At 46.1% G+C, this 27653-nt stretch overlaps 1 protein-coding gene across 1 annotated transcript in view; it reads right to left on the bottom strand.

The window, feature by feature from the left end:
- The window catches only part of HMCN2 (hemicentin 2), a 267414-nt gene that overhangs the window by 193786 nt on the left and 45975 nt on the right, over positions 1-27653 (bottom strand). Inside the window, exons 9-15 of the mRNA XM_088466840.1 lie at positions 21807-21951; positions 20362-20483; positions 15886-16152; positions 15380-15521; positions 14498-14625; positions 14298-14411; positions 11426-11575 (exon numbers count right to left, since the gene is read on the bottom strand). Of these exons, the coding sequence (XP_088322966.1) occupies positions 11426-11575; positions 14298-14411; positions 14498-14625; positions 15380-15521; positions 15886-16152; positions 20362-20483; positions 21807-21951 (1068 nt within the window). The remainder of the gene's footprint in view (positions 1-11425; positions 11576-14297; positions 14412-14497; positions 14626-15379; positions 15522-15885; positions 16153-20361; positions 20484-21806; positions 21952-27653) is intronic.

Raw genomic sequence — 27653 nt, forward strand, 5'->3', positions numbered from 1 at the left:
TGCTAATGTTTTGCGTGCGATCACGGCATTTGCATACTTTGAGCTGTACGGCTACGAGCGAACGCAGCTCTGCGAGTGGGTCTGAATCGGGCCCTCAGGCCCTGTGATATGACATAAGCTCCTTTTTAATTTCCGGTTCCAGGCCTTGGGATCCTTCATCTGGCAATGGTTGAGAACAAAGAGAAGAAAGCCTATATCATTACTTACTACGATGAAATATCACAGTGAAAAGCCCCGTGGGAAAAATAAACACTTCCCCTAGAGAAAATAATTTATCTCCGCCGAACTTAATTACGTTGTTAAAATATTTTAGTTTTCCGTAATGAATTGGGCAGAAACAATGACGATGGGCGCTCCTTCGTCCTGTCTGGCTTCAAAGGATAACCCTAAGAAATTGACAAGCCAGTGTTACATCGTAATCCAGTGCACCATCATCTGGCCGTCAAAAGGAGTCTACTTATATAGGCCTGGGGCACAGCATGTCTTCGTTTCCCCTAATAATTTTCCAAGGCAACTTATGTCATAATGTGTGCTCTAACTTAGAGGAGTTCCAAACTGCTTCTTACCAATGAGTGGTGAGACTGAGGGGGTCATTCAGACTCGGTCGTTAGCGCCGATGCTCTCGGACCGTGTCGATGGCCCCCCACAGAGCATGCGCACAACGGCGCCGGCGTCGTCGTGCGCATGCGTGAGACTCGTTACGACCGACAGCGCCGGTCGTAGCGGGTCTCGATCCAAAGGGGGCGAGCTGTCGATGTTGATTGACAGCTCGCCCCGTTTGGAAGGCGGGCCAGGGGGGTGGCAGCCCAAACGGAGGCGTTCCCATGGGAACGCCTACCGTTTGGGGGCGGCCCCACTGACATCACTAGTGATGTCAGTGGAGAGCTTCCGGCTCAGACAGAGCCAGAAGCTCTCCGGGGCTTACGACAAGGGAGACCCTACCCTAGGGTCTCGTCGTAAGCCCCGATGGTCGCGATGGTCTCTGACCATCGCGACCATCACCGGAGTGGTCGTTAGAGCTGTGGGTGTTAACCCACAGCCTAACGACCGCAACAGAGGCGGGCGGTCAGGATGCAAGTGGCCGCCCAGTTTCTGAGCGACCGCTTGCATCCTCCGACCGCCTCTGAATGAGGCCCTGAGTTCTTGTTACCTAATTTCCACCACACCGCCCTGACACCTCTCTGCGTGGAGGCCAAAGCCAACAATAAATCTACTCAAAACCCAGCCAGGATCCATGGAATGTTGATTGGTTTTACTTGAAAATCTGGCCACATTTCCGTGAACAATCAATCATTGCTATGCACCACCCAGTGATGCCCTAGAGCAGTGGCTCCCAAACTGGGTGCCGTGGCATCCTGGGATGCCTCAGGGCACTTGCAGGGGTGCCATGGCTTGGTGGTCTAGTACCAAATGAAATTATTAATAGTCAATGTGTAAAACCAGTGCTGATGGCTGCCGATTAGAAATGTGCGGTTTGGTTTTCCCGAAAAACGAACACATCCCAACTTTGGGGTTCTGAGTCAAACAGAGTCTTGGCTCGGATCACTTTTGGGGTTCCGAGTAGTACGAAGTCCCGGCTCAGGTCTGCTGTAACTTCAGATAACAGATTTAAAAAACGAATCTCAAGTTTTGGATTGCATGTAAACAGGTTCAAATTCCATGATTTTAGCTGTTTTTTTATCAATTTTAAAGAAACCCAAAACCAAATTTGAACCAAAAACACTTGAGGGTGGTTTTGCCAAAACCATTACTTTCAAAGTGATAAGTGCCAAGATTGGTTCTCTGTGCGGATTCCATGTGTTTCTCAAGCTTTGAGCACCTATCAACATCAATCTAGGACCTGTTCGCTAAATGCGTTCGCACACAGCCAAAGTATGCAAATCCCGCGATCGCAATTAGCAAGCCCACTAGGTCTTGGAATGCGATCGCAGTGTGTATTTAGACGCCCACCAGCCTGTCTTAAGACGCCCACTTTCCCACGTCATCTCCAGGAAGTGTATGCAACAATCAGTAACATCGAGTACCATCGGACCCATTCGCAGCACTTGTAGCTGACCATACCCTACCGCAAGCACTGTGATTGCTTCAGTGTGTAATTCAGCCATGTCGTGTATTATGACGCTGCGTCTTAATGATGCACGCCTCTGAAATGGCGTTAAGACGCACAAACACGCCTGCATTCGCACCACCACACCCCCGTTTCCATCGACAATCCCTTGTCACCACCCACAAACGGCTCGTCCCGTCACTCAATCTAGCGAGGTGGCTAAGCGCTGCGAGCGAACGCTTACCGATCGCATGGACTAGTTCGCGCACTCACTCTGCGTCTTATTACGCATGCGCACATTGCAAACATCGGCAGGCTACGTGCGAATGCAGCCTAGCGAGCGGGTCTGAATCGGGCCCTAGGACCACTGCTCTCTGTTGCCATTTCTCTCTCCCCAGTACAGTTTCGGCCATGTTATCCCACATAGACTTCCTGGACGGCACGTTTCTGCAGACATGTTATCTCAATGATCTGTGTATGCCTGTTTCATGTAACACTCTGTCAGTTGGATGAGGGCACTTGTGTTAATTATTGACAGCAGTACCAGGTCTATGGCTAGGCAGTGACAAAGCGCTACATACATTCCAGTTATAACTCGGAGCGGCGAGGTTTATAAAAAATGAAGAGGCCGTAATACTGTCATTGTGTCATTGGGGCAGCAAGCTAGGCAAAGTGGTTAGCATTACTGTCTTGGGTTTGATTCTCAGCAAGACTCTATGGGCAGGATGTACTAAGCATCGCATGCGCGATGCGGTATATCGTACATACCGCAGTATCAACTGCGCTAAGTACCTAGAATATCGCAAAGGAATGCTCTCCCAAGTATTACACCCAGAAGTCCCTCTGACGTCCTTCTGTGCATGCGCACGAGGGGTGCGGGGGGTTGATGGGAGGGATCCGACTGGATCCCTCTCAGGGAAGGTGTCCCGGTAAGAAACCCATAGGCTTCTACTGGGCAATGCCACCAGAAAAAGGGCGCTACCCATCGGGACGAAGCGGTGCTTTGTACATATGGTGAATGCTGTAAAACCCTTGAAAACTGCTTTCGCAGGGTTTTTGATGCATTTTCCCCTTTAGTACATCCTGTCCTATCTGTGTGGAGTTTGTATGTTCCCCCATGTTTCTTCCCATAATCCAAAAACATACTTTTAGATAAACTGGATTCCCACATAAATATAACCCTAGTGTGTCTATGTGGAAGGAGAATATAGTGTAAGCTCCTGGGGCAGGGACTGATGTGAATGACTGAAATATTCTCTGTAAAAACACTGTGGAATATGCGAACTCTGTATAAAATACTTAATAAACTAATAATTCTACACAAAAAGCCATAGTTTATGTTCTGCGCTTTTGGTGCACATGTAACTTTTTGCTATTCCATTATTTGTCCAGGGTCACTCATGATTCAAATAAATTCAGTTTACTTGATATGAAGGGCAAAATTTACTAAGCGGCGGTTTGACGGCGGGTTCTATTCTATTCTATTCTAAACCCCGGCAGTTTGGTGGCGGGTTCTATTCTATTCTAAACCCCGGGGGTTTGGTGACGGTTTTGCAGTGGTTTCTAAATGACAGCCCTGTTCTATTCTATTCTAAAATGTGTTTTGACTGGTTTGGCAGCGGTTTTGCTATCTGCAGATTTACAAAGGCCAAAACCGCTGCAAAACTGCCATCAAAACACATTTTAGAATATAATAGAACAGGGCTGTCATTTAGAAACCGCTGCAAAACCGTCACCAAACCCCCGGGGTTTAGAACAGAATAGAACCCGCCATCAAACCGCCGCTTAGTAAATTTTGCCCGAAGTGTCCTTGTCAGCTATTCTGCGGGCTGAGAGAAGCAGCCACAGTATGGCGGCCAAACGTGCGTGATAACCTCATTAGGATCAGGGACCAATTCTATAATAACAGATATATACAAATTTCCAAACAGATGCACACGTTAATTGCTAGGACAATAATACAATAGCTGTTTTAAACTCTGCAAACATAAACATTTATAAACTGACTGTTACAATGGAAATGAGGCCCTTAGTGCGCATTTTGATCAAATTGTGGTAAGGTGACCTCTCTACTATATATGGTGTAATATGAATGCCATGGGGTAGACACATTATTGGTCTTTAATAAGCAATAAATAAGAATATGGAAGAAATTCTTCCGTTACTAAGCTGGCCATTGTTATTCGCCCCCGCAAATCTCATCCCCGGTTGGCGTCTCTACTAAATACATATGAAAGGCTTAATAATAATAACCCTGTACAACGTCCACACACAAGAGCCAGTGATTGAACGAGGGTGGAATTGACATGGCCCAGTTCTATCTGAACATCTAACAGCGTCTGAGAACATAATGGCCAGGCAGCTGGGTAATGACACAGCGACGGTGGAATTTCTGGAAGAAAGACTGCAGGAAAAAAAAAAAAAGAGGAGGAAGCAGGAGGCTGAAATGTGTGGAAGAGATTAGTGAGAAACATGACATTGAGGGCTACCGAGATTGAAAGGGCTTCTGCATCTTACACATGGAGAGCCTCCTCGGGGACCGGGGAACAAAAGCTCAGTAGCTGCGCTGAGAAGTGGAAAATAATATCATCGTTAAGTGGGGGGATCAGGGGGTCGGGAAGGAGACTCTGTACAATTTTATCAGAGATTGCAAAGCGATTACAGATTGAATAATAGAGTAAGAATGTAGCATTGTGTACAGCTTATTGTGCATTGCTGGTATCCATGGTACTGTATGGTTAGCCCAAGCAAGCAAGCCAGGCCAGTAAGGTGTTTGCTGCCACCAGCATTCGTGGTGTCTTCCTGTGTGATTTCAATGGCTGCCAAGGCGGGATGGGTACAGGACATACTTGTCTACCCTCCCTATTTGGTCGGGAGCCTCCCGAAATCGGGTGCCGCTCCCGACCTCCCGGGAAGGCAGGCAATTCTCCCGGCTGCCGTTCACCCTTCCTATCCCCCCCACTATAACCCCTGCAGCCCCCTTCCCCCTGCAGGGGGGGGGGGGCGGTGACGCGATTCGCGTAATTTTGGCACCGCCCCCTGCTTTACAATGCCTATTTTATCAGCATTGTGTAGCGGGGGCGGGGCCAAACTGATGCGATCGCGTGACTCCGACCCCGCCACAAGTGATGTCACCCGACCGGCCACTCCCCCTTGTCTCGGCCACGCCCCCCCTGTCCTGGCGATCTGGCTGCTCCCTCCCGGAAGGAGCAGCCAGAAAGTCGGCAGGTATGGTACAGGATGCCGAAGCTGGGAATCCCATTGATCAGAATCTCGACGCCAGCATCCTGACAGGGTTCTCCCCCTCTCCCAACCCTAACCTCCCCGCCTAGTGCCTAAACCTAACATCCCACTCCTCGCACCCTAAACATAAACCCCCCCCCCCTTAGTGTCTAACCCTCCCCCTAGTGCCTATTCCCCACCCCCCCAACCCTGCTACTTACCTTTGGGATTCCGGCGTTAGGGTTGCCAGCGCCGGAATTCTGAGAAGTGTCGGCAATCTGAGCGCCGGTACCCCAGCTGTCGGCACATGAACGGCATCCCGCCAGGGTTGCTAGCAAAACCCGTATCAACATTATATGGTTAAAACAGACCTGCCATGTGCATGGAAAATGCCACCGATAGAGATGGCAAAATATTGCAGCATGTTGCCCAAAGCAACTACCGGACCTGGAGAGAAGCTCGTGGATGTGACGTAACCCTGGTTCCCAGGCTGCCACTGACACAGCGAGGGGATATGGGGACTGCAGTTTTGTATGTGTAAAACTTTATTAGAGGGTCCGATTCCAATTTGGGAATAAAGCAAAAAAGAGCAAAGAACTGCACTTCTTGGCAACACCACTCTGCACTGTAGGGGGGGGAGATGTAAAACGTGCAGAGAGACTTAGATTTGGGAGGAGTGTGTCCAAACTGACATCTAAATTGCAGTGTAACAATAAAGCTGTGCAGTATTTGTGGGCTACATGCAAAAGCAGCCAGTATTTACCCTACATGCAAATAAGAAATGTATGTATTTTTGTACCCCTTGCATTTCAACATGGTTTGTCCAGGCAGAATTACTTGCTCTGTCTTAAGGTGCGTCGGCTGCCGGCCACCAGAGTGAGAGGAGGGGGCCCGTGACGGGTGCTGCACACGGGCCTCCTCCGCTCTAAAGACGCTCCTGATCGGCTTCGTGATTGTGAGTGGACACTCACGATTTGGACATGCGTCGAAATCGAGCAAATCGTCTAGTGTGTACGCAGCTTTACGCTATTCCCAAATCTAAATCAGGCCCAGTGTACGTCTGCAAATGCCCTTCTCCAGCAAATTACAACATGTACCGTCCCTTTAAAAGTATAGGATGAGATCCAAGGACTGTCAGCTCTGGTGCACCCACCCTCTAAGCCAAGAAATATGTCCTGAGAGGCATCAGAGATTGATGGGGGAAACAAAGCAGGGAGAAAGCTGATATATAAAGTATACAGATATTTTGTTATATACTATTGCTTTAGCCATTGTGCTATTAGAAGGGTTAATAGGTTAAGAAGAAAGTATTTTGTAAGACACCCTTATACATTCTCTGGGCCTGATTCAGCTTGCGGGTGGCAACAGGGGAGGCTCTCGACCATTTCGGGAAAGAGTAGGTAAGTATGGGACGGAGAATGCAGCTTTTGTCGCAGTGGCACTGACAAAGACAGCCATGTTCAGAGAGAGATTCTGCGCAATCTCCAATGGTGCGACCGATGTGTCCGATGGTGCATCTTAATATACACGGCATCGGATTAGCGCTGCAGCCGGTGAACGTCTCCGTACGAATCCCATCGGCTGCAGCGCTGGCATAAAGGAGCAGCTGCACTGCGGCAAAAGAGTCGCAGGCTGTAATAGCGCGCACCACTAAACCAGGCCCTCCGTGCCCGAACACTTAGCTCACTTCTACCTACAATCTCTGACAAGAAACAAGAAAAGGGGGGTTATGATATAATGCACAACACCTGTGTTCCCCCCAAAAACGCGCCTACTGTTTTTCTGCCGATCGGTTTGCTAAATCGGACACCACAGATTCAAATTGGCCAAAATCTTAAGATCTTTAAATGCCTGTTGAGTTATTCATGTTCCTGTCTCAGAAATCTTCTAGCCCTCTCTTCTCCTAATGGGGCTGTAATGTCTCAGCCCCCCGGGGGCTATGTTTCCTCTTTCATCATGCTGTTACAAGTCTACCATTACAGGCTCTAAGCCGTTTTCCAGCTGTACTTTGTGGACTAGACACAGTCACTGGACGGGAAGGGAATGGGTATGTAATGTCGGCTGTTGGGATGCCTCCTGTCAGATTACCGACAACTACATCCCGATGGGAAGATGCGTCTTACTCTCTCAAGTGGTTTAGAAGATTACACATGCCTGGAGAAGATGGAAGTACATCTATCAGTGACACCGGTAACGAATCATCCTCGTTGTTCAGTCAGTGGAATTATAGCCAGTATCCCAGCCCCAATAAAAGATTACGAAGCAACCACATAATGATGTTGTAAGTGTATAGTCTCCGTTACCTGGCAGCAAGCACCTTAGAAATGCGCCGCAATGTCCTGCTCTTTCAATGTCTGTGTAAAACCTTTGCTTTTGTTTAAGGCTTTTTCCCAAGCCATTAAAGGAGTGGGGCTTGTTTATAGGATTTTTTTACAGTAGACTGTTGCAGATGATCCATCCCATTAAATAGGCAAGTGTGTGACGGTGGAGATTACGGGAAAAGAATTTAGAAATAGAAACGGGGAGTAAAGATAATGGTGCGATAACACGTGGAACGGTATGTGCACATCTATCGTATAGGCTGAGACAGTTTATTTATTCATGAACTCATTACGCAGCGCTTTATAGAAAATATTTCAGTCATTCACATCAGTCCCTGCTCCAGTGGAGCTTACAATCTATATTCTATATCTGAAGCCAATTAGCCTACAAGTATGTTTCTTTAATGTGGGAGGAAACCAGAGCATGTGGTCGAACCCCAAGCAAAAATGAGAGAACATGCAAACTCCACACAGATTGTTTCTTGGCCAGGAATTGAACTTAGAGCATGGAGACGGTAATGCTAGCCACTAGGTATATGTTAGTGTTAGATTTGTAAACACATATCATACTAGTGTGATACTTTGAAAATGCCCATGAACGCCAGAAAGAGGTTGAAGACTAGACCACATGTGAGTAAATGATAACAGTCTTGTGCGTGTCCCTCATTGCATATTGATTCAGGGGCCTGAACTGTTAGGGTGCCATGAGGGAATCGGTATGAAATACCGATGGTTCAAATCCCGACAGGGGAACGGTAAGCAATGTTCCCCTGTCTTATTTACCCCCAAACCCTAACCCTCCTTTCCTGTACCCTAATACTAATCCTCCTTACTCCGCACCCTAACCCTCTCGATAAGTAAATAAACCTAACCCTACCCCCTTAGTGCCTAACTCTAACCTTCCCCCCCATAGTGCCTAACCATAATCCCCCCCCCAGTGATGCCTGAACCTAACCCCCCCAGCCCAGAGCCTAACCCTAACGCTAACCCCCCCGTTGTGCCTAAACCTAAGTTGCCCCCCCACAGCTGATACTCACCTTTCCGCAGTGTCCTTGCGATCGGGATGCCGTCTGTCGGGATCCCCACGTCGGCATCCCGAGTCATGGCGGCCGGTGATGTCTCAACGTTCGGGATTCTGATGCCGGGGTTCCGGCAGGCGGCATCCCTCTTGTTGTGATCCTCACTGCATCCTGCCATGAGGACCCAGTTTGGCAACCACTGGTGTATGGTACATACACCTGGTTACTGTGGCTGGAATTTAAGGAATCCTCTTTATATAAAACTATGGGTCTACTCACAGCCCCCACCCTCTCCTTAATTTTCTTATTATGCTTTCTGTCCGTCAGATATGAGTTTAGATTGCCAGCCCCTTCAGCACAAGTAAGGAATAGATCTTCTACTTCCTAACCTCTATTCTCCCCCTTCCTCCTTCCTCTGATTTCCCTCACCCCCTTTTCCTACCCTTTCCATTTCATCGTTCCTTTATTGTTTGTATTTCTGTGTGTTGTTTTCTCATTTTTTCTCTTATTTATATTTTTTTTCTTTTTTCTTTCTTGTTTTCAATAATGTTGTGCAACTTGGATAATGTTCTCTGTGGCCAGATGTAATACAAAACTGTAATAGGATAGGATACATCTTTTTTTTTTTTCTTTTTAATTCTCAGGGGTTATTTTTTCATATTTATTCATGTGATGTATTGTAGTGTTTTCACTCCAAATATTCATTATCGTGTGTATATGTTCCTAAGTATGTATGACCGCTTTTTTTTTTTCCAATAAAAATAGTTTGCTTAAAAAAAAAAAAGCACTCTTAACTCTCTCTCAGCCAGGCACTGTTCCAGGGATCACATATAACATGCAGGTTAGGGGGTCAAGAGCAGAACACTGCAATTATCTTCAGACAAATACTTCCAGAAGCCAAATGAGAAGTCTCTGAATTTGAGAGCAGCCCTAATTGCTGTGGAGCATCCCAGTCTGGGAGGGGCGTAACGCACCCAGAGGTGCTACAAATCAGAGAACAGCTCTTAGCTGAGTCAGAGCCAGTAAATAGGGAAATATGGAAGAAAGGCAGGTGAGAATGACAAGCTTGTCCCTATTCTGGGACTTCTCTAGAGGGATTTTCTGCCACCTCACCTACTGGGAGGGGGGGGGGTAACAGACTGTTACTGTAGTAATGTGGTCAGCCCTGCTGCCTGAGTACTGAGCCTGTAATGCCATTGCATTTACTATAGGCTTTGAAAAGCTTGCAACCAGGACTCTATACACTAGAGAGGCAGCCCCAGGCATGGCGAGTTGCAGAGATGGAAGAGCGTTTAGAGACCATAAATATCTACATGCTTTACAATTAAAAGTACGTATAAAATAGATGTCTGCCTCACATGATATAAAGTGTGACATCACTGATATACTGAGATATTTGTATATAGGCAACTGTAGCCGGACGTAGGAGGAGCACGGGCTAACGACCAGGACACTCAGGTGAGTGGGGGCCAGTGCTGGGCGGCTGCGGGGGCGGGAAGCGTCGGGTGCAGGAAGCGGTAAGAAGCCCACAGGCTTCTATAGGGTAACACCAGGTTTTTCTGGCATTACCCTCTGCAGCGATAATAGGGTGGCCGGGGCTTAGTACATATAGAAATGCGGTAAAACCCCCGAAAACTGTGTTTTTACCGCATTTTTTCCTTTAGTACATCCCGCCCTGTGTGAGAAATGTAATGTCACTGTCATGATTCTGGCAATTTTCCATCAAGTTTTAAGTCACCGCACGCGACAAAATGCGAATAGAAGCAAAGTCGCCAGAAACCCGAAAGAATCAATCTTGATGCGGCGCAAGCCGCCATTCCAAGTTTTGTTTTTTCTTGTGAATCATATGAGTCGCCAAATGTAATAGCCAGAGAGTTCTGAAGACGCCGTAAATGTACCAGAATAAGTTGTGTAACAATAGACGGTGCACTGGGCAGCGGGATTGGTGCTAATGCAGGAATTTCGACAGGTCCGCATGTAAAATCTAGTTAAAAAGAATTAATTTAAAGAGAACAAAACGCGTAGGGTGATCCCCATAAGCACAACCAGCGCTAGTGCTTCTGCTTAGACTGATATTTTGGTAATTGGGATATGTGTAAAGGCCCCCATACATCAGAGACGGATCGCTGCGATCCTGCAATCGGATCGGAAACGCCAGTCGGAAATACCGACCGGCAGACATTGATGTTCCGCGATCCGTCGCAGGTTTGGAGAAATTCTACCTGTTAAATTTCACCGATCTGCCAATCACGATAATTTTTTGATCGTCATCGTCAAATCTGTGAAATCCAACATGTTGGATTTCACCGACCTGGCATCTCTGGATCGGCGCATCACGGCGATCCGTCGCTGATGTATGGGGACCTTAAGCTAGGCATCCATAAATGCTCACAGATGTGATAGTTCTGCAGTTAGGCATCTGATAGTTGAGCAGACAGGCTGCTCAGCTGGACTGTAGCTTGTCTTATGTGGGAAATACTGTACCACAGAAATGACTTCCTGAGGAAATGGGTAACATGTCTGATACAAGCCAGAGATATCGCCTCGCATATTTCTGAAATACGCTATGTAACCCTGGTCACGCATTGTATTGTATAATACACATGCAGTATGTTTGCATCGATCTTATTTATATTTTCACACAAAAATGAGATGCACACCATGCAGATGTACAGTATGTACCATCTATTATTTTTTGTTATGTTTCCATTTTTCTTAATAAAAAAAAACGAGATTGCAATAAAAATGTAAATAAAAAATAGCTGTAAATAAGTAAAATGAAAATAATAAAAATCAGACTAAACTGTTTCACTTACTGCCCACTTCCAGCTGAATGGCATCAGACGATGAGCCTGCCTCGTTTGAGGCGATACAGGTATATTCCCCAGCATCCTCTGCTGTCACTTCCTGGAGAGTCAGGGTCTCTCCTGGTGGGCCACTGGCAGGGCCCGAAACTTCCTGGTCACCTGAATACACAGGAAAATAAATAAATAAGCATCATAGCTAATTGTAAGGTGCCACATAACTCCACTGCGCTGGACAGTCAGTATAACAAATAATACGCAACACAACCTATATAGTAATCGACTTAGGGGCCTATTCATCAACACTAAAATAACGTTTTTAAGGACATTTTCCTTAAATAACGTTATTTTGGTGTTCATGTAGCCACTTAGTACAGGAGATATCACAGATATCTCCTTGCTAAGTTCCCCTGCGTTAATTTCCACACTCCCCATACATTAGTACATTAGTATGGGGATGTGGAAATTGTGGTATTCATCAAATTCCGAAAATTATCAATTTTCGGAATTTGATGCAGTTACTATTCGCCACTGTGAGGTGGCGAATAGCAGGTGAAACTTACCTGTATCCGCGTGTGCAGGTCCCCCGACGAGTCCCTCCAGGCGCTCTGCTCCGTCCTCAGGCTCCGGAGGCTGGTCGGACATGTGTGCTCCCCAGCAGAGCACAAGAAAGTTTAGACAAAAAAAAAAAAAGTTTTTTTTTTTTTTTCTAATCTGTCATGTGGTCTGCTGGGAAACCACATGACAGACCAGCAGGACGGAGCCAGAGGCTGCTGCGCGGACAGGTAAGTCGGGGGGGGTACACAAACTTAACGCATCTGTAGGCAGTGCTGCGCATGCGCTGGTTTTACAGATGTCACAGCGCATGCGCAGCACTGTTTCCAGATGCGATAAGGTAGTGTAGGCAGGGAAAAGTATCTATTTCCCGAAAAGCTGTCATCGCAAAAATGACAGCTTTTCGGAATAGATATTTATGGAGAGGTGGAATGATGAATTCCACCTATAATTAGGTAGAACTCCATGCGAGTTCTAAACCTAATTATCTCTAGAGAATTATTAGGTTTAATGAATAGGCCCCTTAGTCTGTCATGTCTCAAGAGTGCGCCTTCCCCAATAGCTCCTATTGCCAGTGAGACATAACAGATGAGAGAGGTGAGTAATACCTGGGACAGTGTGGAGTAGTCGGGGTAGTGGAGAAGTTGTCCATAGCAACCACTCAACTTCTACCTACAATTTTATAGAATGTACTTGATAAATGCTACCTTAAAGCTGATTAGTTGCTATGGGCAACGTCTCCACTGGTCCACTTCTCACTGCTTGAAACATAACCCCCAGAGTGTCGCTGAGCCATGTGTCTGAGTAGCTGAGTTTTGTGCTACATGATACATAGGACGTTTCTCTGTCTCAGTAATACATTAAAACAGCGTTCACCGCAGAGGGCCACAGGTGAAGACTCGGAGGGAACACAGGTGGTCGATCACTGATCTACATACTATGCACAGCAGGTAACAAGTACATGTTTCATGTAATGGAAAGTATTATTCAGGAGAGAGGATCCTCGGGGGTATGCATGATGCATCCCGTCACACTTCGCACTCCGCGGTTAGTTAAGCCGGTATGAATGAACAAAATCACAAAGGACAGATCTCTCATTAATGCCGTGTATCCACTCGGCGATTAAAACGATAACGACAACATTAATCGTTCACAAATCGGGCATTAAAATATCGAAAACGACCAGCGATGCGCGCTCCCGCTGGTCGTTTTTCTACATCAATCATCGCCTTAACATGCCGGTCAGTCTGCTGATAACGACATCTTGGGCATGTTCGGGGGTTGAGGGAGGGTGCCTGCACTGAACGACATATCGTTCAGTGTAGGCACTATACAGGTTGAGGAACGACTGTACGATTACAATGTTGTAATCGTACTGTCGTTCCTCTATCGCCTAGTGGATATGCACCTTCAGAGCTCTCCTTTGCGAATGTGACTCTTCCGGATCTATGACCCAGAAGCCCCTCTGGTGTCATTCTGTGCATGTGCAGAAGGACGCACGTGCCGCAGGGGGTGCTGGGAGGGATGTGATTGGATCCTTCTCACAGCACTCGCCGAAGATAAGCCCATAGGCTACTATAGGGTAACGATATCAGGAAGATGGCGTTATCCACCAAATCCAAGCCCCGGAGTACATCACATTCTGCAGCTTGGTGCTTATGAGAACTGCGGTCAAACCGGCATTTTCGGGGATTGATTCTGAATCGTAGGCAACGCTGACATTCAAGGAGATGAGCGTTTTTTTCTTTCCAGCTGCTGCGCAAATATACCTAAAAACTTGTATGGTGTTACGCAGTGTGTATGCACAGAGGCGCGGTTGCGATCGTGACACACGGTATTAAAAATGTGCTGGGTGTTCCTGGACGGTGACTGGGAGGTGGCTAAACGGACGCATGGAGATGCAACGTCTTATGGGAGCGCAATAGGTGCACCGCGGGCGTACATAGATGTTTAATTGCTGACATTGTAGGCCGTACTCTGATGGAGATTCTGGCAGCTGCGCCTAGCATGGGGCTGCTGTGAGTTTCGAAGCTGTGACCAATAATGGCGTCTAAAGTTGAATAAAGAGGTAGAACGAAAACGCTCAAAGTGGTCGTCTGAGTCGTTGCACATTCAGAAGCCCAGGAGTACCAGCATTGGCATATGGTAGCACTAGCAGATGCGACTTTGGCAAAAGCGGTCGCGGCAGCACGCCACTCTGTATCAGGCCTTAAGACGGTTCAAGCACCCAATCACTTTATGTAGGAGTCAAGTAGAAGACCAGGGTTATATTCCCAGTTATCACCAACAACGGTCTAAACAATTTTTATACAGCAAACGTGACTCTCACCTTTGTACCACATGACCAGCGGCAGCGGGAGACCATCAGTCGTACACTGCAGCACCGCGTCCTCTCCTTCGGCCACTTGCACTGCAGGTTTCACCGCAGTGGCTTTAGGACGTTCTGCCAAGTATAGACCCCATTATTAAGCACACATTGGTCACCGACCGTGCCCCCTTATTCTCAGGCATATAGAATGAAACACTTACCAGTGTAGGAAAGAGTTAATGACTGCTCGTCTCGGCCTAAGTCATTAGAAGCTACACAGCTGTAATTCCCAGAATCCTCCTGGCTTGCGTCCTTTATCACCAGGATGTTACCATCAATGATCTTATGTCTGATATAACAATAAACAATCACAGTCACACACACTGCTTCATATCTAACCACATATGAAACCAATCTCTGATCAAATGCTATATTATTAACTAAATTAGTGGGCACTCAAAATTACACCCAATAATCCCAGAACCCAGATAATAAGGGTATATGGTACTTTGGATGTGTAGAATATCCTAGCTATATAATGTCTGCAAGACCCAACACTTCCTCCCTCTATGGACCTCATTCAAAGATGATTGCGTACATCCCCGATGTTAAAAATTTGACGCTTGCGCAGGATCTATACAGCGCATGCGCCGGTCTTCTACTGATCTCTCGCAGTTCCGTAAAGCCGCAGCAGTGCGTGGAGTGGGTGTAGCCGGTCAGCGTTCCTGGAAATGAGACGTAATTCCCATCACCTTCTTTCGGTGCATTACACTGGGGGAGTTGGAGGGGGACATATTGCCCCCAGGAAGGGTCCTGCCGAGATGAGGTTATGACCTGAGAACCATCCTAAGTGAATGGAGGCGACACTTCACCCCCACAACTACAGAGCCTGTGAAACTGTACAGATCACGTATTCTTAGCAACCAATCAGGTATTGCTACTTTTCTAGTACGGCTGAGAAAAAGGAAGCCAACATCTGATTGAGTGCTATGAGCAATCCATAGTTACCTGTACAACAGCTTTTCATAAATGACCCCCCATTGTGTAAGTAACTCCGCAGTCACACAACCACAGGTTAAAAATGAAAATGTTCCTCAACATACTTGTTGTCATCGTTGAGAAGGGTGTCGCCATGTTTCCAGGAGATCTGGGGCTCAGGGTACCCAGACACGTCACATCGGATCCTCACTTCCCCTCCGTGAGACAACTGTGTGGAACTTGACTCCATCTGTATACGTGGAGGCTCTGCAATACAAGGTAGAGAGCCACAAGTGTCATCTACTAGACATTTATGCCAGGTAATGAGTCATGCCGATAATAAGTAATGGAATGTACATCAGTATTGTACATACATTAATTCAAATTTTAGAAGTATATTTACCAAAAGTGCAGGATTTTAGAAGTGGAGATGTTTCCCATAGATTTTTTTCTATGGGCAACATCTATACTTCTAAAACCCGCACTTTAGCAAATATACCCCTTACATTTTAAGTTGACAAGATGTTTGCTGTAGGTCAGATAATCTAGGCACCTTAACCTTCCCTGGTGTATACATTATAAATGCAGTGTAATTAACATAATCCTAAAAGCGGCTAAGTCAGCGGCTTACCCTGCACAGTGAGCCAGACGTTGGCTGTGGTGGCTCCATGGCTGTTCCTGGCAGTGCACTGGTACAGACCGGTGTCACCAGGCCGGACATCCTGAATCTGCAGGGAGGAGTTTGGCAGGATCCACAGCCGTCCCTCCTTCAGTGCCTTACCATCGTGTTTCCAGGTGAGGTTGTAGCGGACATCACCAAGGACATGGCAAGAGAGGACTGCCAGGTCGCCCGGTGACACTGTGACGTTGGAGTGGAGGGAGATTGTGGGAGGGGGATCTGTTAGAAAGAGATGATGCTGAAGTTATGTATTACACTGTAGCCATATTACCCATGTGCACCAACAATCACATTTCCATAGCAATAAAACTGTAGAACATTAGAAGACTATCAGACCGTGGTCACCAGATGCCCAGATCAGCAAAATTGTCCAAAGTGATGTTGTGAGTGGAATGTATTGATAGATTGCTTAGGACAACAAGGGGCTGATCCAGAGTCGCCAGCTGTAGCGTCTTTTGCAATAGTCGTGTTTGCAACTTTATGTTAATGCTATAAAGCCTTGAGCCCTTGTGTAAAATGTAAACTGATGATGACAGTGATTGCCAGACAGGTTCTTATTGCTTAAATGTATTTTGATCTCTCCCACCTACTGTAAGCTAATACTTCAGTAATGTTGCTTGGGCAATACTGATATCTGCAATTGCTACAGATAAAGCAGATTTAAATATTATTATATATTTTTTTTAAATAGGAAAGCATAAGCCGTGTAATGATTTAAAAAAAAAAATTTTAAATTGTCTTCGTGCCTTGGTAAATGCAACTTCTTAAGTTATTAATAACACTGTCACTTCATGTATTCTATTGTGTACTGTAATTTTAGCAATTAATTAACATCACTGTGCAGCCACATCTACTGGTAAAAAATCAGATACATATACTACTGTTCTCTCCTGGTGTAACCCAGGTACATTTACTACTACTCTCTCCTGGTGTAACCCAGGCGCATATACTACTGTTCTCTCCTGGTGTAACCCAGGCGCATATACTACTGTTCTCTCCTGGTGTAACCCAGGCACATATACTACTGTTCTCTTCTGGTGTAACCCAGGCACATATATTACTGCTCTCTCCTGGTGTAACCCAGGCACATATACTACTGTTCTCTCCTGGTGTAACCCAGGCACATATACTACTGTTCTCTCCTGGTGTAACCCAGGTACATATACTACTGATCTCTCCTGGTGTAACCCAGGCGCATATACTACTGTTCTCTCCTGGTGTAACCCAGGCACATATACTACTGTTCTCTCCTGGTGTAACCCAGGTACATATACTACTGTTCTCTCCTGGTGTAACCCAGGCACATATACTACTGTTCTCTCCTGGTGTAACCCAGGCACATATACTGCTGTTCTCTCCTGGTGTAACCCAGGCACATATGCTACTGTTCTCTCCTGGTGTAACCCAGGCGCATATACTACTGCTCTCTCCTGGTGTAACCCAGGCACATATACTACTGTTCTCTCCTGGTGTAACCCAGGCACATATACTACTGTTCTCTCCTGGTGTAACCCAGGCACATATACTACTGATCTCTCCTGGTGTAACCCAGGCACATACAGTCAGGTCCATAAATATTGGGACATTGACAGAATTTTCAGATTTTGGCCTCTATTCACCACCACAATGGTTTTGAAATGAAACAAACAAGATGTGCTTTAACTGCAGACTTTCAGATTTAATTTGAGGGTAATTACATCCAAATTGGGTGAACGGTGTAGGAATTACAACAGTTTCAATATGTGCCTCCCACTTTCTAAGGGGCCAAAAGTAATGGGACTATCAACTCAAAAGCTATTTCATGGATAGGTGTGGGCTATTCCCTCGTTATTTCATTATCAATTAAGCAGGTAAAAGGTCTGGAGTTGATTCTAGGTGTGACATTTGCATTTGGAATCAGTTGCTGTCAACTCTCAATATGAGATCCAAAGAGCTGTCACTATCAGTGAAACAAGCCATCATTAGGCTGAAAAATCAAATCAAACCCATCAGAGAGATAGCAAAAACATTAGGTGTGGCCAAATCAACTGTTTGGAACATTCTTAAAAAGAAAGAACGCACCGGAGAGCTCAGCAACACCAAAAGACCCAGAAGACCACGGAAAACAACTGTGGTGGATGCCAAAAGAATTATTTCCCTGATGAAGAAAAACCCCTTCACAACAGTTGGCCAAATCAAGAACACTCTCCAGGAGGTAGATGTATATGTGTAAAAGTCAACAATCAAGAGAAGACTTCACAAGAGTGAATATAGAAGGTTCACCACAAGATGCAAACCATTGGTGAGCCACAAAAACAGGAAGACCAGATTAGAGTTTGAAAACAACATCTAAAAAAGCCATTACAGTTCTGGAACAACATCCTATTGACAGATGAGACAAAGATCAACTTGTACCAGAGTGATGGGAAGAGAAGAGAAAGAAAGGAACTGCTGATGATCCAAAACATACCACCTCATCAGTGAAGCATGGTGGTGGTAGTGTCATGGCGTGGGCATGTATGGCTGCCAATGAAACTGGTTCCCTTGTATTTATTGATGATGTGACTGCTGACAAAAGCAGCAGAATGAATTCTGAAGTGTTTCGGGCAATATTATATGCTCATATTCAGTCAAATGCTTCAGAACTCATTGGACGGCGCTTCACAGTGCAGATGGGCAATGACCCTAAGCATACCGCAAAATCAAACAAAGAGTTTTTTAAGGCTAAAAAGTGGAATGTTATGCAATGGCCAAGTCAATCCCCTGCCTTGAATCCGATTGAGCATGCATTTGACTTGATGAAGACAAAACTGAAGGGAAAATTCCCCAAGAACAAGCAGGAACTGAAGACATTTGTAGTAGAGGCCTGGCAGAGCATCACCAGGGATGAAACTCAGCGTCTGGTGATGTCTATACGTTCCAGACTTCAGGCTGTAATTGACTGCAAAGGATTTGCAACAAAGAGTTAAAAAGTGAAAGTTAGATTTAGGATTCTTTAGTTTGTCCCATTACTTTTGGCCCCTTAAAAAGTGGGAGGCACATATAGAAACTGTTGTAATTCCTACACTGTTCACCTGATTTGGATGTAATTACCCTCAAATTAAATCTGAAAGTCTGCAGTTAAATCACATCTTGTTTGTTTCATTTCAGAGCCATTGTGGTGGTGAATAGAGGACAAAATATGAAAATTCTGTCAATGTCCCAATATTTATGGACCTGACTGTATACTACTGTTCTCTCCTGGTGTAACCCAGGCACATATACTACTGTTCTCTCCTGGTGTAACCCAGGCACATATACTACTGTTCTCTCCTGGTGTAACCCGGGCACATATACTACTGTTCTCTCCTGGTGTAACCCAGGTACATATACTACTGTTCTCTCCTGGTGTAACCCAGGCACATATACTACTATTCTCTCCTGGTGTAACCCAGGCACATATACTACTATTCTCTCCTGGTGTAACCCAGGCACATATACTACTGTTCTCTCCTGGTGTAACCCAGGTACATATACTACTGTTCTCTCCTGGTGTAACCCAGGTACATATATTACTGTACTCTCCTGGTGTAACCCAGGCCCATATACTACTGTTCTCTCCTGGTGTAACCCAGGCACATATACTACTGTTCTCTCCTGGTGTAACCCAGGCACATATACTACTGTTCTCTCCTGGTGTAACCCAGGCACATATACTACTGTTCTCTCCTGGTGTAACCCAGGCACATATACTACTGATCTCTCCTGGTGTAACCCAGGCACATATACTACTGTTCTCTCCTGGTGTAACCCAGGTACATATACTACTGTTCTCTCCTGGTGTAACCCAGGCACATATACTACTGATCTCTCCTGGTGTAACCCAGGCACATATACTACTGTTCTCTCCTGGTGTAACCCAGGTACATATACTACTGTTCTCTCCTGGTGTAACCCAGGCACATATACTACTGATCTCTCCTGGTGTAACCCAGGCACATATACTACTGTTCTCTCCTGGTGTAACCCAGGTACATATACTACTGTTCTCTCCTGGTGTAACCCAGGCACATATACTACTGATCTCTCCTGGTGTAACCCAGGCACATATACTACTGTTCTCTCCTGGTGTAACCCAGGTACATATACTACTGTTCTCTCCTGGTGTAACCCAGGCACATATACTACTGATCTCTCCTGGTGTAACCCAGGCACATATACTACTGTTCTCTCCTGGTGTAACCCAGGTACATATACTACTGTTCTCTCCTGGTGTAACCCAGGCACATATACTACTGATCTTTAGTATATAGCCAGATCTGCAAGCTAAGCAAAAAGTTAATTTTTTCCCAGAACGCATTTTGCACTTGTGATTAATGCATTAATGAATGAATTGCAAATTCCCGGTCAATTCAGCATGAACCACATAATGTGTTGTAGAGATCAAATGCCCTTTAGAGAAGCGCTTACCTGCCACTGACACCTGAGCTTGAGCATACCCTGCTCCAGCGTTACTGATGGCCATACACTGGTACGTTCCTTCATGTCGAGCCAAAGCAGATGGGATCTCATAGGTGGCATTGGAGGGTTCCCTAGAGATGAGGAAACAGCATTGTACAGTATGAACCATGGAAACAAAAATATTATGGGCACCTTTCAATTGCCCCTTTATTGTATGTGAGTACAGAATATATTTTACCCCACCCTCACTCCGCAGCTGGTCTCCAACAGCTAACGGCATCTAGAGATGGCGTTGTGCTGTTGTAACCCATGGGCTACACATCGCAATACTATCCAGGAGAGGGTTCCGGAGAACCCTCCACGGCAATGGCTGCCGCGCATGTGCGGTCTTTAGACCACATATGCGCAGGAGTGAAGAGACGCTCTCTTCACTCTTAGCACCTCAGACGGTCTCCTATCGGAACCCCTGTCCTGAGGGGGCTCTTTGATACATGCTGGCGCTAGGATCTCATCCTGCAATGCGCCCAGATCGCACTGCACATGCGACTGTTGATAAATGGGCCCCATATTCTCCTTCCGTGTCCTGCTCTAATCCAATGGGAAAATATTTTTTTGGAAATCCAATGAAAATAAAGTGCTCTCTATGTGCACTTCCCATTGAATGGCTGCAATCTGAATTGACCAGGGGCGTCATTAGCTGCTTAGCCAATCACAAGTTTCTCTCTCTCATTAGCCGATCACATTGAAACTAGTTTTGGGGAATGCCTATGGGTGACTGAGCAGCTAATGACTTTCCCAGCCAAATCAGGTTACAGTCATTTACTGGATGCTGTTAGTAAGCAATCTAGCATTGCCTGTTATGGTATATTCTTTCTTTATCCCCATTGGCTTATAAAGAAAGGAGAATTCCACCTTTAACTATGATGGACATAAGATGTGAAGGCACATTAATGTGGTGAAGAAATGTCACAGTGAGTCTTATTTCCAATTAAAATGTATTTTCAAAATGTGTCATTTTGTTTTCTTTACTGTTTCATAGTATCAACAGGGATTTCAGGCAGCATGGACCATTATGGTGTAACTAGAGATATTGTTGAACTGTGCTGGCAGCCATTAGCAGAAAGGGAATGCTGGTATTTGTAGGTCAACAATGACTAGACAGTTGTGGCAGTCAACGGCTATCAGTGCCTGCTGGGACATACACATAATGGCTGGAGTAGCAACACTGCAGAAAACAGCTGTGTCAGATTTTCATGACCACCAACCCAGCGCGTTTCGCACAAGATCCACAGAGCAGACGCTTCCACTGAATTAGAGGATACTTTGGCCACAATTAGTGGAACTTTGGACACAAAAGGATGCTCTACAATAGCATCCATGTAAATGTCCACTGAACTAAATAGGCACCTAGGTGTCACTTATCACAACCACGGCTAAGTACTAATTCCACTTACGTATAGAGCAGCTCCTCTCCCAGTCTCTGCCCATCCCTGGAAAACCGCACCCGGAAGGGGATATCACTGAGAACCGAACACGTTATAATCAGCGTCCGTTGGTAAAATCCCTGTATGTGAGGTGGCATGGCCACAGCAGGAACAGCTGCAGGAAGACAAGATGTCAGATGTAGTCATCTACACAAAAGAAGAAATAAGCTTGAGCCTGATTCTAAGTCCAATCCAAATTTAAAAGCGGACAAATCCTTTGAATATTTGCAGACTGCGCTTGCGTGAAAAAAAGCAATTGCAGACTGCACATGTGCCTTGATAGAGGATACGAAAGCAACCTCTTCATTCTGTGCGTAGCCAAATCTCTCCGTTCGTGAAGTTGGCGTTTTTGGGTGGCAGTTGGTTAGTTACCTTGAGAACGCACGGACAAGATTTGTCCCATGGCAGTGTCATGGGAGTGTTTATGCAGATCTCCGTGGTAGCATGAGTGTTGATACTAATAATGATAGCGGCAGGTGGTAAAGCAGTGGGCGTCCCCATCATGCCGTATGGATGCTCGCACTAGCATAAGGTAGTAAAACTGGCTGCCACTGACTTTTTGGATTAACTTTTGCATCCAATTCATAATCAGGGATTGAGTGTTCCATTACCCTCTATTTCCACTACTGAGCACAGTGTCTGTTCACACTAATTAAAAGACATATGATATAGCCTGGCGGCATTACATGGTCACAGATGTACATGCCAGATATATTCCATTTAATAGTTAACATACTGCAGGGTACACACACTTGTTTCCTGAGAAACCCAGAGACAAGTTAGCAAAAGACAAAGGCCCTCATTCAGAGCCGCTCGTTAGCGGCAGTACGCTCGTTCCGAGCGATGTTTGCACATCTGCGCATGCGTACGGTTTTTAGTACGCATGCGCGAACCAGTCAGTGCGGCCGAAAATCGTTTGTACGCTATATTGCGAGTGCCTGCTATTTTGAGTGACAGAATGAGGCGTATGTGGGTGGTAACAGGGGAAGGTGCTTGAAAATGGGGAGTGGAGATCCGAACGCAGGCGTGCTTAAAGGTCAAAACGGGCGTTTTATGGGTGTGTATATTTAAAACAGCAGCGTCATTGTCCACGTCACTGGGTTATTTTATAGCCAGAACTGCTCGCAAATTTGTGGTAGCAAACACCAACCACAAGAATAGCGAGCAGTTCATACGCTGGTCGATGTACTCGATTAATCTAATAAATAGCGGACATGACGTATGGTGCGAGCGGCCAGGGGGCGTTTTTAACAAATAAACGAGCGTATGTTTTGCTCGTTCGTTCAGACTTAGAGGTGTGAACAGACTGCAATGTGCGTACGGATCATTTGAATAGCCACCCCTTGTTTTTAAACGAACGACCGCAAATAGCGAACGGCTCTGAATGAGGGCCAAAGTGAGCAAGGCATAATGCAATGTTTCATGGTGAAACGCGTGAGAGTTAACTGCATTATCAAGACCCACTCAACTCAGTACACACCATGTGGCAGGGCACATAACACAACCATCTCATCACACCCCTGCCAATATGTGTTTATGGAAGGCGGACAGTTACCTATTACTTTGTGCACATGGGATCATTAGTAAATGTATATATTATTTTAAAGAAGTTCACGGGATCATTCAGGGTATATAGAGTTACTAATACCCCTTTTACACCAAAGTCCAGGGTCTGAAGAGTGGAGCTCATTCAGACCCGCTCGCTAGATGCGTACGCCCACTCGATACGTATGCAAATTCGGCTAAGTGGCGGCAAGGCAGGCGATCGCATGGCAAGGCATAAGCACGCCCACTATGTCTTGGCATGCGATCGCCCTGTGTATGCAGACGCCCACCAGCCTGTCTTAAGACGCCCACTTGCGCATGTCATATGCAAGAAGTGTATGCAACCATCGGCACATCGAGGACCATCGGAAACGAACGCAGCGCTTGTGGTTGACTATACCCTACCGCAAACAATGCGAGCACTTCAGTGTGAAATACAACCAGGTGACGTGTACTAGGACGCTGCCTCTTAATTATGCACGCCTCTGAAACGGCATTAAGACGCCTAGGCACGCCTGCATCTCCACTCGTTTCTAACACCCAGCCCCTGTCACCACCCACAAACGGCTTCTCCTGTCACTCACTCTGCTGGGCAGTCTATGCACAGCGAGCGGACGCTTCCCGATCTCTCACTGCGATGCATACGTATGTGCACAATGCGAACCATCGGCAGTTACGAGCGAACACATCCTAGCGAGAGGGTCTGAATCAGGTCCACAGTTCCAACCCGGATCAGACCCAGGACAAACTCCTTACAAACTACGGTGCTGGTTGTTCCCGGGTCAGCGCCGTTCACACCAGACCCGGGTCTGCAGTAACCCTGGCCTTCCGTAGTTACAGTAGATGCTTGTAGATTGTGTTATCTTCAAGCGCCAGTGAAGCCAGCCAATCAGGTAGCATGCAGCACGAACTGGGTCATCGTGACCTGAGTCGTGTCATCTATACTGCAGGGTGACACGGGAATGACCAGTAGCCAACCCTGCAAGCTACCCGTGTTGGATCCCGGGGTCACTGGTCCTGGGTTGAGCAGTTTCTACTGACAAAAAAAATCAAAGTTCACCTGCAATATACCGGGATTTTCAGGTCAGTGGAAAAACAGGATTTTGGTACTTACCGATAAATCCCTTTCTCCGATTCCACAGGGGACACTGGAGTTCAAGACAGTGGGGTATAGACGGTGGTAGAGTAGAGCCTGGCACTTTAAATAATTTAGAAGTGTGACTGGCTCCTCCCCCTCTATGCCCCATCAGCCCCAGTTTAAGAACTGAGCCCGAGAGGAGACGGAGGACAACAGGAAAACGAGGAGAAGGAGAAGACCACAGAACGGAACAATACCGACTGAAGGAAAACAGAGGAAACCACTGCAGGGAACACATGCAGTCACACAACTATATAAAGACCCACAACAGGCAGGTACGCCGCGCCGGGCGGGCGTCCAGTGTCCCCTGTGGAATCGGAGAAAGGGATTTATCGGTAAGTACCAAAATCCTGTTTTCTCCTTCATCCACTAGGGGACACTGGAGTTCAAGACAGTGGGGACGTCCCAAAGCCAACCTCCCGGGTGGGAAGCGCGGAGAACATGCCGACCCTTCGGCCAACCGAACAGGGACCGCATAGAACCGGAGGTTCAACGGAAGGCAAGAGCTGAGAATCAAGTGTCGTGAGCCAGGAGACAAACAGAACTCCGTGCGGAACAGACACAGAATACCACAACGTACAGTAGTCGAATGGAATAAGCGGCTAGCGAGAAAACACCCTCAGATGAGAAGCATCAGAACACTGTAAACTCAGCTGAAAACAGACCAAGCCATACTGTTGGGAGAAGAGAACTCCTACCCGAATCCATAGGAGAAGGGCAGTAACCCGAGAAGAAACCTCAAGGAAACCGTACCAGAGTCGGAAACAGGAAGCTGCCACATTTTGCAGATAGCAGAATACCAGCACTGCTGGACATAACTCATATAGATAGAAGTATAACGATACCAATCTACAAAAACAGAGAGTCCACAAACTCCTCACAAAGAGTATACAGGGAGGTAAAAGTCAAGGCCGCACAGTCGCCCTGAACCCTTCTGGAAGTCCAAGTACTACAAAGTTGTTAACCAGCGGAAGGATGAGACCATAGAAATCTCCAAAGAGAGGAGATCACCCTGGCCATGAGGCGGCTTCGAGAGGATTGAGATTACAATACCTTTCAGAGGGTCAGACCGCAGTACAACCCATGCTGAGAACAGGAATAAACCAGCAACTGAAACCCTGACGCTAAAGAGAAACAACGGACAACTTCCAACATGATGGAAGTGCATAGGCAGTAGTAACTGCTGGCCTGAACATAGCATGAGAAAAACCAGGAAGATACCAGTCAGGTACCTGTCAGTATGATAAAAATATCAACAGCTACTGAACAGGAAACCCACCAGGCCCCCTGAGTGGAACATAGTGACTGTCACACTTCTATGTAAAGATGTGCAGTAGCCCAGAGATGTGCTTTGGTCCATAACGCCAACAGATTCTAGTAGAATTGGTTCTCAATGTTGTAACTATGCACCCACACTCCAGGAAAATTCTAAAGTGTAGAGCCAACTGATTAAAAGAGCGGATGGCTGCTAGGAGGCAGTAAGGGAGAAGAACTCTATGTATGTCAGTTTACATGAAATAGGAGCCTCTACCGAGGCATTAGTGGGTAAGCTCTCACCTGTGAGCGACCAGAAGCCCTCTGGCCGAAATGTAGAATGTCACTGACCTGTTCTATCGCAAAGCAACCCGCCACATTAGGAATAGAGAGTAGCTTCAGTGGGCTAAGACCAATGGTCTACAGCACATACTTCAGTCTGGAGATGTGCAGTAGAAAATACTGTGGAAACTAGCAAAATGTTAGTGGAGACAAGAAGGTCGTAAAACAGGACTCTATACCTGAGCCTGTTCCATTAGAGACGTGTATCTGTAGATTATACTTATACCCCAAAAACGGTCTGCTAGTTTAAGTATCCTTACACCAATATTTACAATGTGTATTATGCCCACCAATCTAATATAACCCAGGTCTGTCCCTGCCTAAATCGGTAGGTGGCCCTAGGCCTTCAAGATATGAATTGTACCTAAGGGCCCTTTAGACTCATTCTATTGAGATATGCGACAATAATATGGAGTACCGGAATCGATACTGAGAAGGGTACCTGTACTTAGACATAGAACTCGTTAGTTATCCCAAGCAAAGAAGGGAGTGATAACCCCAGTAGGGTTAAACAGAAAACAGGTTTTTGTTTCCCAATTATTAGGAAATATACAAAGAATGGGCATCTTACAAGCTTGCTACCAAGTGCATCACTGTAATGATAATAGGTCCCCCGAAACGGGGCGCCATAGATATAGACTGACATGAACCGAGCTATATAAGTATATATCCTTATATACATGTGACATGTCTAGGGTCCATGCTAGAAGCAATGCCTTAGGGAATTGTGACTATCACTATGTAAGCTGCAGCACATGACTTTAGATTATAGAGCCACCATATAATATGTATGGATATAGCCTACAGCTTCTGGTAATCCCAGGCGGCTTCCCATGCGTGGTATTACAGGTAACCTAATGCTTGTGGAAGTATAGGCCTCCTACACATATACATGTATATACACACACAACCCAATCCCCCGGGAGAGATCGTGTTAAGCGGAGTTATTGTACCAACTTCCGCATCAGGAGTCCAGCCTCCAATCGCAGCCTTCTATCAATATGCTAGGTATCCGACATAAAACTGATAAGAACAGATCCTACCCCTGCTCTTATGGGAAGGATAAGAAGCGATATCCATATAGGCATACGCATACCTACATACAAATTTAGTAGGTGACGATAATATTGTAAAACTAGAACATGAGCAAAAATTAAAGCCATGGAAGGAACTCCAAGGACAAATTTCACTCCAGCATGTATATGTTTCTACTGCAGGGCTAGTATAAAATACAATATACATAATATATATATATATATATATATATATACACACACACACACACACATATATACATACCATACCCGTGGCTTACCCCCCCGCAGGGGGACTGCTCATGTACCGCGTGTGGCCGTCACTCAGCTACTGCTCAGGGGCAGGATATGGTAGCTGCGTGCTGTCCCAGACTGGTTTCGATCCTGGGACCCTTCTGTTACAGGTGTACTCGCCTTAGCAGGTGAGCCCTTTTAGCGCCAGATTAACCCACTTTTCGAAGTGGGAATCAAAAAGACTACCTCAGTGCTGTGAGGCAGTAATGC

This window comes from Taudactylus pleione, unplaced genomic scaffold, assembly GCF_031769625.1.
Source record: "Taudactylus pleione unplaced genomic scaffold, aTauple2 ptg000003l, whole genome shotgun sequence".
NCBI lineage: Eukaryota > Metazoa > Chordata > Amphibia > Anura > Myobatrachidae > Taudactylus > Taudactylus pleione.